This window comes from Megalopta genalis, chromosome 3 (genome assembly GCF_051020955.1).
Source record: "Megalopta genalis isolate 19385.01 chromosome 3, iyMegGena1_principal, whole genome shotgun sequence".
NCBI classification, from domain to species: Eukaryota; Metazoa; Arthropoda; class Insecta; order Hymenoptera; family Halictidae; genus Megalopta; species Megalopta genalis.
In genome coordinates this window covers 20,943,818-20,962,766 of record NC_135015.1, presented here as the reverse complement: position 1 = coordinate 20,962,766, position 18,949 = coordinate 20,943,818, and the positions used below count along the sequence as shown (strand labels likewise).

Genomic DNA, 18,949 nt, shown 5'->3' with positions numbered 1-18,949 from the left:
CGAAATTCCAATTACGAGCTACGATCACAAATTGTTGTCTTCTGACAAGAAAAATATAGCAAGGCGATTTGCGTGACCGTTCCAGGGCCACTGGAGCTTAGGGAACTGACTCTCGGCGAGCAGACACCGTACGTGACCCGGGTACGAACATTAGATTACACCAACGACGATGACAGTCTCGATGGTCAAGCCGGGCAAACGAAATTGTCGATCGAGGCCGACGTGCGGCTCGATTGCGAACAATTCCGCATGCTGATAACGACGAGATTATTCGGCAAAGGGTTAGTATATAATTCAATCGAAGCGGCGCGATCCTGACTAAATCGTAAAAAACCTCCTAGAGAACGTCCAATAGTTTTTCACGCCACTGTTACATTTTACATTCTGCTTCAACTTTTATTCGATTAGTTCGCGCGCAGTGTATGCGACTCAATATAAAATAACGATTAACAATTAACCGATTCGCATTGGGGTTTCGTTCATTTCATTGCGCAAACAGATAATTTAATTGTTTCACGCTTTGACCGTCGTGTCACGAAAAGAAAATTATTATTATATATTATATATTATATTATTATATATTAATATATTATATATTATATTATATTATATATTAATTATATTATATGTATTATATTATATATTATGTCTTCACACGAAAATTATTTTTCTAAATTTCGTTAAATATAATACTTAATAATACATACTTATGCATATATATATATATATATATATATATTATAATATATTATTATATATATAATGTATATACTTATATAATAATAATGAAATTTTCGAGATAGTTGGGGGACGACGGTCGAAGTGCTAAATAACAAGAGAGACAGAGCAGTCTTCTCTTGCACGGTATTTAAAACTTCGATCTATTGGGTTGGCAACTAAGTAATTGCCGATTTGTTCAATGAAATAAAAAATTTCTTTTTACTTGGAACGAAGTTTAATCTGTGTAATGTATTTTCCATTTTGTCCGATGACCCTTTTGCCGTCTCTCTGACAACTTGAAAATTCCACGCTCGTAGAAAGTCTGATCCTTTTCGGCCAAAAACTGAGTTAAGTGAGATTTGACAGCGTCATCGTCATTAAAAGTTTCACCACGAAGGGAGTTGTCCAGGGTTCGAAATAAGTGGTAATCCGATGGTGCGAGATCAGGGCTATATGGCGGGTGTAACATCGATTCCCAACCAATATCCATGAATTTTTGCCGAGTGGACAAAGACGTGTGCGGCCTAGCATTGTCCTGCTGGAAAATGACACCTTTACGATCGACCGATTCTGCTCGCTTTTCCTTGACCGCTGCATTCAATTTGTCCAGTGGCTAACATTCACGGATAATAAAAAATAACATAATAATAATAATAATAATAATAATAATAATAATAATTTTATAATATAACATTTACGGATATCATAAAAATGGGAGCGAGAGACATCTATAACTGAAATCGGCAATTACTTAGTTGCCAACCCAATATATGAACTAGTTCTTGGGGAAGAAAATAATTTGAACAGCTTAAAATTTGCTCGTCCCTAAAAAGGTTTATATACTGGCGAATCCCGATTATAAGATAATACGTTCGATTGAAGGGTCGGCATGGACGTTGATTTAGCTGTGGAGAAACTATCTCTCTCGGGAACGATTCTCGCCACCCTGACCCTTAACTCCATGGCACCATTTCCTCACGCAACCTCTTTAAGCGTGAGTTTCGTGGAGAAGCCGGATGTTTGGTTCAGCGTGAGAATCCTGCGAGCCGTACAAATGATGGAAATGCCTTTAATTAAGACCTGGATCCACGCGGTGGTCACGGACGCTTTGGCCAGCTGGATCGTTGATCCAGGCCATCTGGAGATGAATCTGAGAGCGCAGGAACGGCCCGGACCCAGATTGGATTTTATGGCGAATTCCATACCTCAGGGTGTGCTCACCGTTTTCTTGTCCCAAAACGGCGCCGCGGGTAAAAACCAACTGTTCTTAATAATCGCTCTTTTTAACATGCTATATTCGATTCTGTATATTAAATAATCGTTCGCGCCCTCGGTTAAAACGTTATTCAATATTTTCCGCAGCGATAAAAATAGACGCAGCGATCAAAAATCGTTACGTTTCACTTTTGTGTATGCTACACGATATGATGAAAACTTGGCACTGATTTCGGGAAGAGTTTAGCCATCCCCTAAGTATTGATCTTCTGGTACAATTTTGATGGCCTCGAGTGTTCTAATTCTTAACCATGTTTTCCAATTGCATTGTTAAAATAAACATTTATATGTAAATATTATATATTATAATTATTGATTATAATATAATTATAATTATTATTATAATATTATATATAAATAATATATATATACACACGTATACAATTACTAAAATAAACATTTTTCGTCGCATTATTTTATAATTAGTAAAATTATATTTTAGCCACGCTTATTCGTCATATTTAATGCAATTCTAAAAATTGAACAGCGACAAGTACAACGAATCCGATCTAGAATTCCGGTGTACAGTAAATTCTCCCCAATTTTCCCTCAGCTTGCGAACAAAAAATGTACAATTTGAGAGAAATCGCAAAAAAAGGGAGAATTTGCTCATTTTTACAGTTGTGCCGATTGCCAACAATTATAAAGAACGAGGTGCGAGGCTCGAATAATCGTATCTCCTCTTCTCAAATTGTCCGTTTTTTATGTAGAATCTGAAGGAAAATCGTGGAGAATTTACTGTATCTAGGATTTACAACGACGGTCCGTTATCTATTCACATATAGCACCAATCGGCGACGAATCGAGATGGCTCGTGGTAACGCTAGGAGATCAAAGGCGTGTGACGACTCCCTTGAATTCCACATGGAACGAGGACGTCTCGTTCCTGGTGGGTGCCTTGGATAACGAGAAAGTTTCCATCAAATTAAAAGGAAAACGGCTTGTCAGCACGATCACTCTGGCACAATTCGAATTGGCGCTCGGCGTCTATAACTGGGACAACTCGCAGGTGTAAGTAGCGGAAGTATAAAAATTCCGTGCGAAAGAACGCACGATTCCCGGTTTCGTTTTGTCGCTTAATAACATCCGCCGCGCCACAATTTTCGTTCGATGTAACGAATTATCGAGTAAATATATATAAATAATATATATATAAATATATAAATTTATTATATAATATTATATTATAATATAATATATAATAATATATAATTATATATATATATATTATATATTATTATTATTGAATATTATATATTTAATAATATATATAATAATATTAATAATATAATAATATATATTAATATTATTATTATTAAATATTATATATATATATTATAATAATATATAATTATTATATTATATTACATTATTATTATTATATAATATTATTATATAGATATTATATATATTTATTTATATATATATATATAAATATCGAGTACGAAAAATGTTCAATAAATTAAATGTCATCGATTCGGTCGTCGCTTAGCTGGTAAATCGACTCGTTGAAATAACGTTCGACGAAGACAAAGATGTAAATCCATTCGTACGTGACAATTAATTAAATTAATTGTTACTTTTAATTAAATAAAAAAAAGTCGAGAAATGGAAGAACCGTGTCGACGTAAATTGCTTCTATTCGAACAGAATCGAGACGGTGTTACAACAGAAGAAACCGTCCCGTAACAGCGCGAACATTCCGAACATCAACGCTCGATTAGAGTACACCGCCCTTCCGAAATTGGACCCGGATCTACCGCAACCAGAATTAACAGAGGACAACGCACACCTATCAGGTACTCTTTTCACGATCTCATCCTAAATTTCTAAAATTCTTGTCCTTGTTATCTTGTTTCGGTTATAATAAAAAAAAAAAAAGAAACGAAAACAACTAGTCGAGATCCAAGTCGTCGTTTTCTCGAGTACATTAAATTCTGCCTGATCGACGTTCAGCTTGGAAACAAAAATGGAGGATAAAATAATGGATGAAGAAAATTTCGAAAGAACAGTATAATATCTCGACTAATCGCGTCTCCTCTTCCCAGATTGTCCATTTTTGTTTTCCAAGCCGAGCGTCGCGATTAGATCGAATTTACTGTATTCCTAAATAGATAATTAATTAAATCAAGAAGATGGTCGAGCGACCGTGGTCGGTGTTACCCATATATCTGGTGTTTTCAGTGTCACGAAAATATTCCAATCGAGCTCAGAAATCAGGTAAAACGCCAAACACATGTTGCATCGGTGACGATGAATGTTGCTTTCGAGCATGATTGTCGAACAGTTTCGTTTTCCTGTTAAGAGCACAGCGCTGTTATTACCTCACTTTCGCATATAAGCCGACGTTGCGCGATCGAATCTACGGAATTGTTAAATCACGGCTTCGAACATTTCCAGGGGTGCTCGTGGTGTACATCCATTCCGCAGAAAATCTCAACAGCGACAGCACTCAGTGCAATCCGTACTGCATGTTGTTCAACAATCGGAAGAAGGTAACGCGGTCTTCCAACTTCGCACCGAAGCTCCTCGTTGTTAACACTAAACCTACCAAGCGGTAATACCAACTGGCGTGTAACTGCTTCAGGAAAGTGAGAAGACCGAATTTATTTAGAATTTGTAAAGTTTTGATTATAAAACTTGCTCCAATAATATAACTTATATTATATATAAATATATATATTATATATATATATATATATATATATATATATATATATATATATATATTATTATTATTATTATTATATTATATATAGTAATATAACTTATATTATTTGTAAAGTTTCTATTATAAAACTTGCTCCAATAGTATAACTTATATTATATATAAGTATATATATTATTATATTATTATATATATATTGTATATATACATTATTATATTATATATAATAATATAACTTATATTATTTTTCCACGAAAGAGTCTCGGAACTTAGCAGAATTGCAAAACAAGAAAGCGGTCACACTTTGACCGCGGTAGGTTTAGCGTTAATTAGCCGGTAAAAGCGAATCGATGAACTGATCGTCGTTTGTTCACGTGAAATCTTCAGGTGAAGACGACGCATTACATTCGTGGCACTAATTCCCCATGCTGGGAATCCAGGGCCCAGTTTCTCGTGCAGGATTACACCCAAGTCTCGTTAAGCTTCGTGGTATACTCTTGGAACATATCGAAGTCGACCGACAGCGACATGCTTGGACTTGCTATACTGTCGTTATCACAGGTAAAATCGTGCAGTCGCTTAATCCAAAGGGTACGAAATAATTTCCACGCGAGTTCTTCCACTTCATATTCTCTTCTTCGCTGTAGCTTTTTTGAACTTCCATGTACCGTTTCGTTTCTTCCTATGAATATTGGGATCCCCTATGAGCACGTTCCACACCTTGCATATGAGATCCTTTCATCTGGTTCCAGTTCTCTAAACATAAACCACTGGTTAACCTTTTAGGTACGGCTGAATTCTGCGCGAGGCTATTTCTCTGGATGGCAGAGTCTGATGTGTACTGTACAGAGTCTGATACTGTATATACAGGGTGTCCCAAAAATGTCTCGCAATCCGAAAGTGGCGGGTTCCTCGGGCCATTTGAAGCAACTTCTTCCGTTACAAAAATGTTCCCCGAGGCACCGTTAACGAGTTATTAACGAAAAACAGTGACCAATGAGAGATCGCGCACGGCTGACGCTCCGCCCTCGCGACCAATGTCGCTGCGTTGAACGACCGGCGCGACGCGGCATTGGCCGCAAGGGCGGAGCGCCGGACACACTGGTTCTCCGATTGGTCACTGTTTTTCGTTAATAACTCGTGAACGACGCCTCGCAGAGAATTTTCGTAAAGGAGAAAGTTACATGAAATGACCTCAGGAATCACTCCCTTCCAGGAGAGCAGCTGACGCGTGGCAGCCGAGCCAATGAGCGGAACTGGGCTTGGCGCCCTGGTTGGCTGGGCCGCCTCGCGTCAGCCGTACTCGATTCTTATTGGCGCACTGTTTTTCGTTGATAACTCGTTAACGGTGCCTCGGAGAACATTTTTGTAAAGGAAGAAGTTGCTTCAAATGATCCGAGAAACCCGCCATTTCCGGATTGCGAGGCATTTTTGGGACACCCTGTAGACTGTTGTAAATCGATGCGAAGACAAAAGAAGTGTGAAACAATGCGTGTGAAGACGATTATTTGGTTCGAACGATGAGCGAGTGAGCTACTAGAGCAAGCCACTATAGTGGTGCGTCGTCCAGAGAGGCGCGTCGTGCCTAAAATGTTAAACATGTAACAACGTTTTCATCGCAGGAGAGCACCTGGATAATAAAGAAAGAACTATCTCTGAGCGGGTCGAACAATATGTCAACGATGACGGTGTCGGTGATGTTCCACCCGGTGAAAAGCGTGCAGCAAGTGGTGACGAGTCGAAGGAGCAGCTTAGCCCTTCCGGTGTCGGACGACGAGCCGAAAACAAAAAGGAACAGCTTGCCGTGGATGCAACAGGCAGTTAGTGGCAGTTGATGTCGACAATCATTTATTCAGCCGACCTTAATAAGATTTTATTTCCGTCTTGCCGTTGGGGGTTTCATGCGGATCTGATTATTTTTAGAAGCTACTATTGACCCACAAGGACATAGATCCGGCCTCGTCGGACGTGTCGAGTCTACTTTCCACCGGAAGCGGATTGATGGAAGTGACTCTGATACGGGCGAAGGATCTTGTGGCAAAGGACTTGAACGGCTTCAGCGATCCTTTTTGCGAATTGAAGCTGAACAACGAAACGAAATACAAGAGCAGCATAAAGAAGAAAACCCTGAATCCCTGCTGGGACGAAAGTTCTATCATGGGTTTGCCGAGGATAGGCGAGACCTTGGATGTCGTAAGATCTCTCGTTTCTACGATTCATTCGACTAAAATGATATTTTCCGTTGCGTAAGCGTGCCTAATTGAATCATAGCTAAATCGTTCGCCTGTGCATAGGTGTTATGGGATCATGATACTTTTGGAATGAAAGATTATCTGGGAAAAGTATCGTTGACTCTCGAGGACATCAGGAAATTGTCGAACAGCGATCAGTCCCATTGGTTCACGTTAAGAGGAACCAAAACGGGATCTGTAGAGTTGAGAATCAAGGTCTTGTCTGAGGAATGCGAGGTACTGAAAAAATCTTCATAATATAGAGAACATCGTACTTGTGTTTCTGTTACATCAGAAATTGTATGGTCATTTCTTCTAGACACAAAGCACATACGCAGCCAGCAACATCAGCGAGAACTCGACGCAACTAAATATTGAAACCTCTGAGTCAGTTTCGAATATTATTCGAAGACCGTCGATGGAGAAATCAAAGATGAGATTGCATTTGGACGTTGTACCGCCACCTCCGCCACCGCGTACAGTAACTTTGATCAAACCAACCATCTCTAATCAATCCGGTAAATTGATTTGTGGATAATTGACTGATTCGTTGAATTAAACAGTAGTTTTGATGTTTTCGTGATTATCTACTATTATTCGAATTGCTTGAACTAGACAAGGCCAGTGTCGGTAGCAAAGATTCTAACGAGACGAATGGCATGCAAACTTCATGGATACCTAGAGTCATCACGGAGAGAGTAACAGATGCGGTTGATAACAGCGATTCGACGAAGTCGCGGGAAGAACGGCGATCTTCCTATAATAGCTTGACACCGAGCCCGGAACAGAACTTCGGCAAGAAATTGCCACAATACAATAGCTTCCGTGTTATGAAACAAAAGGTGAGCCCGTGTACGAATACTAGAGCGAAAGCGTATTAAGTTACAGCTTAATTTTTATAAATTCTGCCGCAAATATTCGCGATAACGACGAAGATATAAATAATCTTAGGTGAAGAGAGGACTGAAGCTTCGTAGATTTCGTTCAGAAGTCAATATTGAAGAGAAAAACGAGGCAAAGGGTATAACATTGAGTTTGGAACCCAGAGGAGGAGGAGAAGCCGATGCTACAGAGCTTTTACAAGAATCTGGCTTGGCACATGCTGTATCGCAACCAGATATGCTTGGCAGAATAAGACAGCCTAGTCCACGTTTAAGACTGAGACCAAATGGTTAGGAAATTACATTAATAAATGTTGGAAATATTTTCATTTATATTTCAATCAAATATGAAAAGTATGAGAAAATGATCGATTGTTAAAATAATATTTATTATACTAGAATTGAAAGTTGTCAACGGCACCAGAGAAAAATATTCAGGGATAGAAGGTAAAGTTCTTCAGGCTCAAGGTCTTCATGTTGCACATATCGCTCAATTATACTGTAGAATTAAACTTCAAACGTGAGTATGTGATAAACTTAATGTATAATTACATAGATTATGCTGTGTGCTGAAAATAATGTTTGACATTTATTAGGTGTACCAGCCCTGACAAAATTACATCCTCAGCGAACAGTGGCAAAACCTTGGCAAAATCTCGGCTATTACCTGCTATGCCCAACCCTCAGTTCAGTATAGACTTTCATATCGAAGGCGACAATGTTCCAAGACAATCTTTATTAATATTTGAAATTCGAAGTGCTAGCAAAGAGTTACTAGCCAGTCGTCGGATCACCCTTCATGAATTATTAGGTACACGAGAATCCATCTTTTTTTTATTTGGGATCAGAATGAAACAAACTCTATTGTCTACTTGTTTGATGTACTTTAACTTTTAGGGGTATCGGCTGCAACCGATGAAATTCAGACATGGCTGGCATTAAATAATGGAGCATCATTAGAGGTACAAATTGCTCATGGAAGAGAATTGAAAACTAAGTCCACAAAAAAATTGTTTCGGTCTTGGTCAGTGCACAGAATAGGGAAAATTTAAAATACCTCAAAATTGTATATTTTTTTACCATCATTCATACACTTTGATTCACCAAACACAACATTGTACAAATTAAACATTCTTTCTCCGTAAAAATGGGTTGTAACAATTAAAACTTTTATGTACTCATATCATGATTCAAATGTTCTATTTACATGTAAATATATACATATATATAAATATATATTATATATATAAAAATATATTTAATTAAAGTGAATAAAGTACTTCATGTTATACTACACAAGAAAAGATTGTAATATTCATGTTTTGTAAGATAAAGAGAATTGATTTATTCTTAATTGTAACATATGATTTATTAATGAAGTTTGAAAACAAATATTATAATCCTTCTATCGTCCATTACAATAAAATTTATGTACCATTTATTACTTTCCGAATATGTTGCAGTCACTAATGCAAATAGACGCGGAAAAACAAATTTGTATTAAAAATGTCGTTCCCAGCTTTTTTGTCTTATGTGAATAATTGCAGATTTCATTTTAAAGAATTTATTTATACATTAATTTATATTTTACAATATATAACCTATCATGATTTTCATTGCCTTAATCGGTGCATACTTTATGCCAAATAAATATAGTACATTAATGGAAATAATGCCTTCAACACTTCCACGTCTGCATATTTCATGCAAGCATACATAAATATCTTGATTCTTTTTTTTTATCGAGTGAATTCAGCTGTAAACCTATAATATTCTATAAACCCACAAGGCACGTTGCAATCCATTTATGTGTAGCGTTGAGAAAAACATGATCGTGTACAAAAATATAAAAATCTGAAAGTAGCAGCAGTGAGAGAAAATGCGTGTTACCAATATGATGCTACTGGCAGTTGTCTGTCAGTTTACACACAGCACCATCTTGATGTTACGAGACGGGAAAGTGTTAATAATATATTATTAAATAATAACAGTTTTTAAATACCTCTTTTAAGAATCAACAATGTGCAAAAATAATTGCTATCACAATTCATATTGAAATCATTTACTTATAATAATGATAACATTTTCTCGATAGACGTATCCTGTATAGCCGTATAATAACATTCGCTTCTTCTTATTCGTGTACGTATAAAATCTAGACACAAGCAATATAAATAGTTCAAATACCATAGAAAATGTTGTGTAAAACTGTACATATACAATTTAAACATTTTTTAAAAACATTTAAATTTCACAAAATGGAGAAACTTGTAGCTCTGTTACTGTCTTCATAATAAACGACACCTAATACTTAGCACGAATTGTACAACTTCTCTTCGAATAATAATTATACGTTGCATAAAATGAATTTACAGACCGTACGATTCTTGGAGTCCTGAATTTGGTCTTCATTAATTCATTTGCCACTGAAACAAAAGTGTACTCTCCTACATCGTCTTGTAATAAAAATATTATACGAACTAATGATATCATCGTTGGTAACTTACAATATAAGAACATCTTTGTAATCAATTTTAAACAACTTACCTTTAGCACTGGTTGCGAATTATAACCACCAGATTCTTGTTCACGTCTCTCACGTTCTTGGTCTAACCTTTGCTGACGTTTAACCGCTTCGATATTTTTAATACCTCGACTTTGTTGTTCAGCAATTCTTCTTTCCGCTGCTTCTTTTTGCTGCATCCTTCTGGTCACCTGAATCAGGGGAATTAATTATTATTATTTATCACTGTAACTTTATATAGACAATCTGAAAATGACGAACTTACCAAATCCGGTGTTAATGTGTCGCATGAACTTGATTGTTTACAGCAACTCGTGCAGAGATTTCCCATGGCGAATAAAACACTTCTAATATGCCTAATATAACGTATAAACTGTCTGTATTATGACAATTCCTTCAGTATATAAACGCGTATACGTATTACGCACTGTCAAACGAGGATCAGTTCGTGGCAGCTTCCAATCAATAACACAGACGTACAATTAACAAAGACATTCTGTGCAATGAAATTTTCTACGTACGAGTCTAAATTACCGACATCGTCGGAAAATGTTGCCTTGTTCCAGAGGACGCTACCTGAATTGAATAGGCAGTTAATAAACTATATAATACTGCACACGGTTCCAAGATCGGTAATCCTTATCTACCAAAAAAAAAAAGAGAGAACGTATCGACATAGCATTTCAAGTAATTTATAAACTACGTGCACGTGTAAAGATATGTATGTTCAAAGATCAATGAAAATTACGCTTTCACAGCATCGTATTTCGTGAACGCCATTTCGATCGTTCGAATGTACGCGCATACGCGTTTATTCCCGCCAAGATACATATTACGTAAGCACTCTTAGTAAGAACGAAATATATATACAGAATAGATGTTATACAAGTTCTTATTAACGCGTTTAAATTCGTTGATGCACCGCTGATATCTCGCGGAGTGACGTTAAAATGAAACAGAAGTTCTAGAATCTGCCGAATCATAAACAGAAAATTTTGGTACACATGAAACTTCTACAGAAATACTCAAGTCTGCGGTAGTAGCTCGTGTAGTTTACTGCATATGGTATCATGTATTCCTAATTGTATTCTTTATGCAATAAGAAGAAGTTAATTAAAAACACCACACACACACACACACGCGCGCGCGCGCGCGCGCGCACATAGTGTCGATCCAAAGGTATGCAGCAAACAATTTGACATTATCAAAATTGAATATTTTGTTGCAGCATTGGCACGATTCCTACCCGAGAGAACAACACAGTGTAATGATTATTCACTGCGTATGTATGCAGATCGCGTAACAAACTCGTTTTCAGTCGTACAGAGTAGTGTGTTCATTTTATACCGCGTGCCCCTGTACAGGAAAAAAGGAGAACTTCGGTGAACCAAATTGTGTGTATAGTACATCCACTTATTATGGGGGAAATAATCTGCATAATCGATGATGATCGGATCGATTATAGATCCGGAATCATTGCTTTCTCTTGCAGAAATGAAAGAGAGATAATAACAAGTAACTATAAATAAATAACATTTATTCCATATCACTGCAACGACTACATAGCATAGTACGTCTATGTATACAATGCATATGGCAAATGTGTACTTGACAGTTGTCGCATACATTACTGTACTTGTTGTCGTTGCCGATGCAAATGTAACACCTCGAACGTTTACGTGGTTCCGATATCGGTATCGTTTTCACTATTTTCCTACCGGTCGCTTCTATAGCGTTGACAATATATTTGTGAAACGTTATCTCGCGGTTCTCGAACTGTATCGCACGCCTCTCTATATTGTTGCTAACTAATTTCCGTGCCAGCTCCTCCAGGAAAATCTTTCGTTTCGTTTTTAACGTGTTGTTACATTCCCACGTGGGATATTTCGTAACCCATATAACGAACGCGTTGTAAGCGGCGATGTCCACGTAATGCATGAACAGCAACAACGGCCATCGCCGCGTGGATCGCCTGCATGAGTATTCTTTAACTAGTTTATCGAAAACGTCCACGCTGCTTTTCGTCGAATTGTAAAAGTTAATTATATCCGGCTGATAGTTTTGCTCCGGCTTCGAGATGTTCAGTTCATGGTGTAAACTGGACAATAACACAACACACTTCCGAGGCTTTGGTACATACGAAACTAGAGTTAAATTATGAGTGAATAAAAACTGCGAGGAGAATTGTTGGCGGTCCCGCGTTTGCGTGAGTATCTTCGGCAGATCCGGTCTGCTCTTCCGCAGGGTTCCTACGAGGAAAACTTTATTTTCTAACAACTCCTCCGCCAAACTGATGTCCGTGAAACTATTATCCGTGGCTATCGTTCGATTCGAGTCCTTCCAGAAATCGGTCAGCCGTTTAACGATATTGTGCCCGTGCTGATTGTCCGGTACGTTCCCACTTTTACCTAAATATATATCCATGTTACAACAATAAAACGTTCTCGCGTCGCATAGAGTTCTAATTTTAATACCACAGTTCCCCGATTTGTTGGGCATGTACACTTTAAAAGGGCACCGTCCACGGAAACCGACCAATTGTTCGTTAACAGATCCGACACTCGACGCGGCGTACGCGTCCCTACAATTAGCCGTAAATACCGTGGTAACGTCTCGCAACGGGGCCAATTTGTCGTTCGCTTTTCGCTCCTCCCGCATGGTGGAATCGTCGAAACGTATGTACTTCAATATATCTACAAATCTATCCCGGGACATCGTGGCCGCATAGAACGGTCGGGAGAATGCCTCGTTCTTTCTCCATAGGTCGCGTTTCCTTTCACGAGATTCCCGGAATCGTCCGGCGAGCAACAGAATCCCTAAAAACGCGTCGATCTCTATGCTGTCCACCGGTTTCCATTTCTTGCTGGGCGGCACGCTTTCGTGCGCCTTCTTATTTGTATACAAAACGATCGTGTCGATGATCTGTTCGTCGATGAACAATCGAAAACACTCGTCTATCGTTTGCACGTTCTCGCTCTTGCTCGTCAGCAGAAGCGTGTGATTTTGTAAGGAGTTTTGAAACTCCGCGATGTTGTTGTTGTAAGGAGGAATGTACCTCCATACGCGTCCGGCCACGGTATAATTTTTCGCATCCATATCCTCCTCGCATTCGGCCGCATCGAACTCGTCGGGCTCCGAGTCTTGTATTTCTAGCTCGGCATCGCTGCACGTCGTGCTGGCACCGTCCGACGAAACCTCGTAATTACAAATGTTCTCGTCGTGTAGAAGCTGATAAAAAACTGACAGATCGCTCGCAGATACCTCCGACATCGTGGTATGTTAAGTCGTTAATGTGAATGACACACGTACGTGAAATATTAAGGAACAGGCTTTTCCGCGAAATCAATTTTTCTGTACATCACACACGGATCTTCTTTCCTTCTTCGAAGCGTTGTAGGTTACTGTTACCAGGGTACTAAGTATGTGCATGTACCTCGCAGCTTTCCTCGCTGCGGATCTGTTGTTATAAAACTAAGACGATCGTCACTCGATGGCTCCAACATAAACAGTTCTATCGCTGTGTGCGTTATCGTTCTAAAGTCGTCGGGTCTCCGATGACTCAGCCTTAGGAGGGGTCAACACTGTTGCACCGCGCGCACGAACGTCGGCGCGGATCATGCGCACCAAATAATGCCATCCAATACTGGCCGGCGACTGGCGTGCTGGCTCAATGCGGACTGAGAGACTGTGAGAATGCCACACACCACTTGACACCCTTAAATTTAACACCCTCTTCGTTTTTTGACAGCCGGACATGCCGATGAGCGCGTCGAAATTTATCAGCACAAAGGCTGGATGTCACGGCACGCGCGCAAATATTCGTGCAAGCGAACCGTTAGATGAACGGATTTAAAAATATGCTTTCGGAAGGCATTTCTTCTTTATAAACTATTTATATTTGTGATCATTGGTAAATGTTACATACGTGTATATCGCAGTTTATAAAAGTTATATTCGACTCTGATATTCAAAATTGATTGTTCGTTAATTAACGACGCTCCAAGTATTAATGTTCATTTGTATAAGGAAATTAATTCTTAAGGGAAAAAAGCAGAAAAAAGTCACTGATTTCATTACATTGTATGTATGGTAGATAACAGAACACTAACCTCGGCTGTGGAGCTTATAATTAGAGACCGTTCGCCACTGGTTCGCCACTTTTAGGGTTAGAAGCATGTGGCATTGCTGCGCGCTAAAGAATGCCTATAAAATACAAACATTTGCCTGTATAGAGTGTCGTCTTCCACTAACATGATTACTTGTTTACTTTACTCGAGTAGTTTATTGTTAACCTAATGAATTAATTAATATTATATCTTATGATACAACTTTGAAATATAATATGTTTTCTTTCATGAAACAATTGTTGTTTTTCAATCGGTTACTTACATATGCACATACTTTTTCAAACACATTCTTACTCCCTAAGCCGGCGCGCACATCCCCGTCAATTTACTGCGCATCCAATCCTCGGTAGATCCTGTCTGAGCGGTGAATCGTTAGCCAATCAGTGCAAAGAAAATTTCTATATCGATCTTTGCTAACGGCCTGTCCTGTATTTACCTTAATGTACGTAGTTTTCTAAAGTTTGAATCCCTACTTTGGGACGTAAAGTTAGGTGATCTACTTTGCACAATTTCTATTATTATATTATATCCTTATATATATAATATAATATAATAATATATAATATAATAAAATATAATATATAATAATATAATAAAAATAATATATAATATAAGATATATATTATATCCTGCTTCTTGCCTAACATAGCCAATCAAAACTGATGTAAAGAACAGTAATATTTACAGCATAGTATTTTATATTGAAAAATATCAATAATACTATGATTTTGCTTATAATTAATATATGGTTAACAATTAAGGCTTATAAGAATAAATCGTTTCTCAAACTAACTTCTAAAAAGACGCAGATTATACATCAGAAAGTCACAAATCGTAACTATATTCGTGGAACACAACTTATTTCACGCATGCGCTGTAGAAATTTCAAATTCCTTTTCGATGCCAAGAACGTATATGATCTATGATGGTATTTTAAACTCCTTAAAAAGAACACCAACACTATAGCACTGGCACCAATACTTCGAGATGATCCTGAATGTTCTAATACATTCTTCGAATTTTCTCTCAGTTTCGTCTCTATAAAGATACCGTTGATACACCGTGCATTGGGAATGTTAGTGATACAATAAGGTTTAGAAGTTTACCGATACAATTGCCATAACAAAATATTAAAACTGAATGTTTTTAATTCCGTTATATCAATATTGTTGCGATGCAGCAATTTCGTGCCATATTTGCCTTTATATGGAAACATAAATTGTAAAATACAAATATTAAATTACATTGTATCGTAAAGAAGGTTAATTTAAAAATTTGAATTTCTGGACCGGTTCGTACGCAAAGATTAAAATATCATGAGTGTGCAATAAATAAAATTTCCATTGTACCGATTCATTGTATGCAAATATTTGTTGATTTGAATACCCGCAGTGTACATACGTATGGAATAAGTGGTAGCTGACAACCAAACATGGTTTCTGCATGGTGCTATTTTATTTTACCAGTAGTATTATTTATCGGATTACTCCGAAAAAGTCGTGAATGTACATGGGGAAGATGCAAGAATGTGGATAGTTTACATGGCCGAGTATTCATTGTAACAGGTGCTAATTCAGGCATCGGTAAAGAAACTGTGAAGGAACTGGCAAGAAGAAAAGCTACAGTTATTCTAGCCTGTAGAAGTTTACAAAATGCTCGAGATACTATATCCGACATACGTTCCAAAATCTCTATCGGAGAATTGGTAAATAAATAATCTTTTCTTTAACCAATATGTATTAACATTTCATATTGTCGCATAACACGAACAACTATCATCGTTTTTACAGATACCCATGAAATTGAATTTGGCATCATTTTCATCGATCAGAGATTTTGCTGCAGAGGTGATACAAAATTTTCCACAAATTCATGTATTAATTAATAATGCTGGAGTATATGTTCCTTTTAAAGAACACGCTTTAACAGAAGACGGCTTTGAAATTCATTTCGGTGTTAACCACTTAGGACATTTTTTACTTACAAATTTACTGTTGGAAACTTTAAAAGAAAATGCGCCAAGCAGGTTTGTTGTTAATTACAAAATATTCTGAATGAAAATTGTTCCCTTATTAATGAAAATTTATTCACGATAGGATCGTAATTGTAACATCAAAGTTATTCGAACATGGAAAAATAGATTTTCCAAGTTTAAATGGAGAAAAAAAATTGACAATTAAAGGACGTATGAATCCTGCTTACTATAATTCAAAGTTAGCAAACACCTATTTTGGTATTGAACTTGCAAAAAGAATTAAGAACAGTGGTACTAATGTTTATATGGTATGTCCTGGATTTACATATACAGGGCTATTTAGAAATGTGAAAAGAAGTTGGTTTCATTACATTATTTTCTCACCAATTGCTTTCATGTTCTTACGTACAGCGAATCAGGTATTTTTCAGCATTTATACTTGATATATATGAATATTTTTTCCAAGGACACTGTTATTATATACACTTATATATTTATTATCTAGGGTGCCCAAACTGTATTACATTGTGCCATAGAACCATCTTTATCTGAAGATACCGGTAATATTTACAGAGATTGTAAACCCTACGTCACAACTAAGAAATTAGATTCTGATGTAGCATTGCGTCTGTGGAACGTCAGTGCAAAACTGACAAGTTCTACCAATGAATTACAAGATAAATCTGATACTCAGTGTTTAGCCACTGTTGATACAAATTCTCAACACAAAGAAGTTACAGAATAAGAGACAAGACTGTTGCACGATCATGCATAGAACCGAGGATTTTAACGATTTCTAACGATATCTTTAGAAATTACCAACTCGGACACGAAACCTTACTGTTTAGGATTAATAAAGTCGTATCTTTTAATAATTATTCGGTAGCATGTATTAAAAAGTCCTTACAACTTCCTTTAGCCGCAAATAGATATTTAAAATTTTGACTTGTAACTCTTGTATTATAAGTCGCGTCCAAAAATTTTTAAAGCTATAACTCATATTCTAGAATGTATAAATTAATGTTAGGTAAATGTTAGAATATTTTTAACTAAAGTTCGATATTAATCAATTAAAAAATAGATTCATGAATCAATTAACGAAATGTGATTGTCATTAAATTAGATATTCTTGTTAAACAATTTATAAGAGTACTGAAAACTTCACTTGGTAAAATTGCTGATGCATTAAAATCTCAGACGAGGAATAGGATTTGTAACATTAATACTTTGAAAAGCCTGTGATTTTTAAGCAGCTTTTACGTTATGAGGACTGTAAATTTTCAAATTCCATTTAATCGAACTCGGGCTCGGATAATAAAAACTTTAACACTATTGTTATTTTACTATTTCAGTTATTGATGTAAAATAATAAAATTCTTTTATTATATAAATGAACAAAATAATATAAAGGGATAGAAATAATAATTATGAGTACATGTGCTAGCAGATAAGCTTGCAATTCATTAATGAATTGTATATTTCTAATGCATTACGTATATTTTTGAAGATCAATTGTTAATAACGCCTAAAATACATTGTTCTCGATTATGTTGGTCATTTTAATAATGAACGACACTAAAATAAGAGGACAACGAACTTAGTACATGATAATGGATAGATTTCTAAGCCTGCAACCAAAAATATATACTCGTTTTATCCTATATCTCGTCTGTATCTATATTTAATATGGTTATCGAAGTCAGTAAAATATGCAGATTAATATTTTAATTTGTATGCGTATTGTACATACATTATTTAATTTTTTTATATTTAGTGACTATTTAATATTTATTTTATGTATAAATTTTGTAGTTTATTTATATATATATATATAGTAAATTTAAGAAATTATTGCCAATAAAATATAATATAAGATATAGTGACATATTTTTGTTTGCATTCTTACAAATAAAATATCACATTGTATAGTTTTCTAAAACTGTAGCTAGATTATTGAAAATGCCATAGATTCAATTAAGTACCCGTAACAGCAAAAATAAACAAATTTGAATGGTTACAATGACATTGAAATTTCCTTGAAATGTCTTCCTATACGATGAGAAATATATTGAACATAAATAAACGGTTTATCATCAATTTGTCAAATCATAGTGTTATTGCTTCTCATGTTCTTGTTTGCTAAATCATTGACATCTATCACTTTGATTTCCTGTTTCCATTTTAGAGGAATTTTCTTTATGTTCTGCATGAATATTTTTATTCAAATAAACTGCTTCATTATTTTCTTTTTCTCACATATTAAACTTACTTAATATTCGTAGCGTAAAAATTGTATGTTAACGTTTTTGCCCAGCGTTGTATATTAAATAATAACAATCATATCATTGGAACTACATACTTGATTACATTGTGCAAGCATACTTCCTAATTCAGTAATTTTATTATACATGCATTTTTCCTAGCCATCAATTATTAAGGTCGTCCTTTTATTCTACTTTATTACAAATACCATATAGAATTGTCTAGGTAAGTATTAATAATTGATTTAATATTTTCGTTGGTCCTTCCATGTACACTTTGCACTGAT

The 18,949-nt window shown here is 36.3% G+C and overlaps 3 protein-coding genes across 7 annotated transcripts in view; 2 read left to right on the top strand and 1 right to left on the bottom strand.

Moving 5' to 3' along the window:
• The window catches only part of LOC117225022 (uncharacterized), a 46,325-nt gene extending 37,190 nt beyond the window's left edge, over positions 1-9,135 (top strand). For 3 of the 4 annotated variants that reach the window (XM_033478314.2, XM_033478315.2, XM_076520274.1), the window contains exons 5-20: positions 86-281; positions 1,603-1,970; positions 2,781-3,006; positions 3,646-3,794; positions 4,180-4,215; positions 4,396-4,490; positions 5,051-5,224; positions 6,286-6,483; positions 6,587-6,856; positions 6,958-7,131; positions 7,214-7,412; positions 7,510-7,736; positions 7,846-8,065; positions 8,175-8,295; positions 8,372-8,586; positions 8,673-9,135. In XM_033478314.2, coding sequence (XP_033334205.1) covers positions 86-281; positions 1,603-1,970; positions 2,781-3,006; positions 3,646-3,794; positions 4,180-4,215; positions 4,396-4,490; positions 5,051-5,224; positions 6,286-6,483; positions 6,587-6,856; positions 6,958-7,131; positions 7,214-7,412; positions 7,510-7,736; positions 7,846-8,065; positions 8,175-8,295; positions 8,372-8,586; positions 8,673-8,827 — 3,023 coding nt within the window. In that variant the 3' untranslated portion in view covers positions 8,828-9,135. The remainder of the gene's footprint in view (positions 1-85; positions 282-1,602; positions 1,971-2,780; positions 3,007-3,645; positions 3,795-4,179; positions 4,216-4,395; positions 4,491-5,050; positions 5,225-6,285; positions 6,484-6,586; positions 6,857-6,957; positions 7,132-7,213; positions 7,413-7,509; positions 7,737-7,845; positions 8,066-8,174; positions 8,296-8,371; positions 8,587-8,672) is intronic. The other variant, XM_033478313.2, reaches the window with a different exon arrangement.
• A 188-nt stretch (positions 9,136-9,323) lies between these two features.
• Svip (small VCP interacting protein) lies at positions 9,324-10,757 on the bottom strand. Its single transcript, XM_033478319.2, has 3 exons — positions 10,565-10,757; positions 10,323-10,490; positions 9,324-10,201 (listed from the first exon to the last, which is right to left on the bottom strand). The coding sequence occupies exons 1-3, from the start codon at positions 10,628-10,630 to the stop codon at positions 10,187-10,189; spliced, it is 249 nt and encodes an 82-aa protein (XP_033334210.1). The 5' UTR covers positions 10,631-10,757; the 3' UTR covers positions 9,324-10,186.
• Positions 10,758-15,395: 4,638 nt separating this feature from the next.
• Positions 15,396-17,279, top strand: LOC117225076 (retinol dehydrogenase 12). Of its 2 annotated transcripts, XM_033478394.2 has the most exons (5): positions 15,396-15,717; positions 15,819-16,131; positions 16,217-16,452; positions 16,523-16,820; positions 16,907-17,279. In XM_033478394.2, exons 2-5 carry the CDS (start codon positions 15,859-15,861, stop codon positions 17,144-17,146), a joined length of 1,047 nt encoding a protein of 348 aa, XP_033334285.1. In that variant the 5' UTR covers positions 15,396-15,717; positions 15,819-15,858; the 3' UTR covers positions 17,147-17,279. The 2 variants fall into 2 exon arrangements, with proteins under 2 accessions (XP_033334285.1, XP_076376388.1); XM_076520273.1 differs by having other exon boundaries at positions 15,396-16,131.
• Positions 17,280-18,949: the final 1,670 nt, after the last annotated feature.

Bases quoted from the DNA above. Each gene is read 5' to 3' on its own strand.
- LOC117225076 (XM_033478394.2), top strand. From the start codon at position 15,859: ATGGTTTCTGCATGGTGCTATTTTATTTTACCAGTAGTATTATTTATC. The intron at 16,132-16,216 runs GTAAATAAATAA...TCGTTTTTACAG, and splicing joins AAATCTCTATCGGAGAATTG to ATACCCATGAAATTGAATTT. The intron at 16,453-16,522 runs GTTTGTTGTTAA...TATTCACGATAG, and splicing joins AAAGAAAATGCGCCAAGCAG to GATCGTAATTGTAACATCAA.
- Svip (XM_033478319.2), bottom strand. From the start codon at position 10,630: ATGGGAAATCTCTGCACGAGTTGCTGTAAACAATCAAGTTCATGCGAC. The intron at 10,491-10,564 runs GTAAGTTCGTCA...CCCCTGATTCAG, and splicing joins ACACATTAACACCGGATTTG to GTGACCAGAAGGATGCAGCA.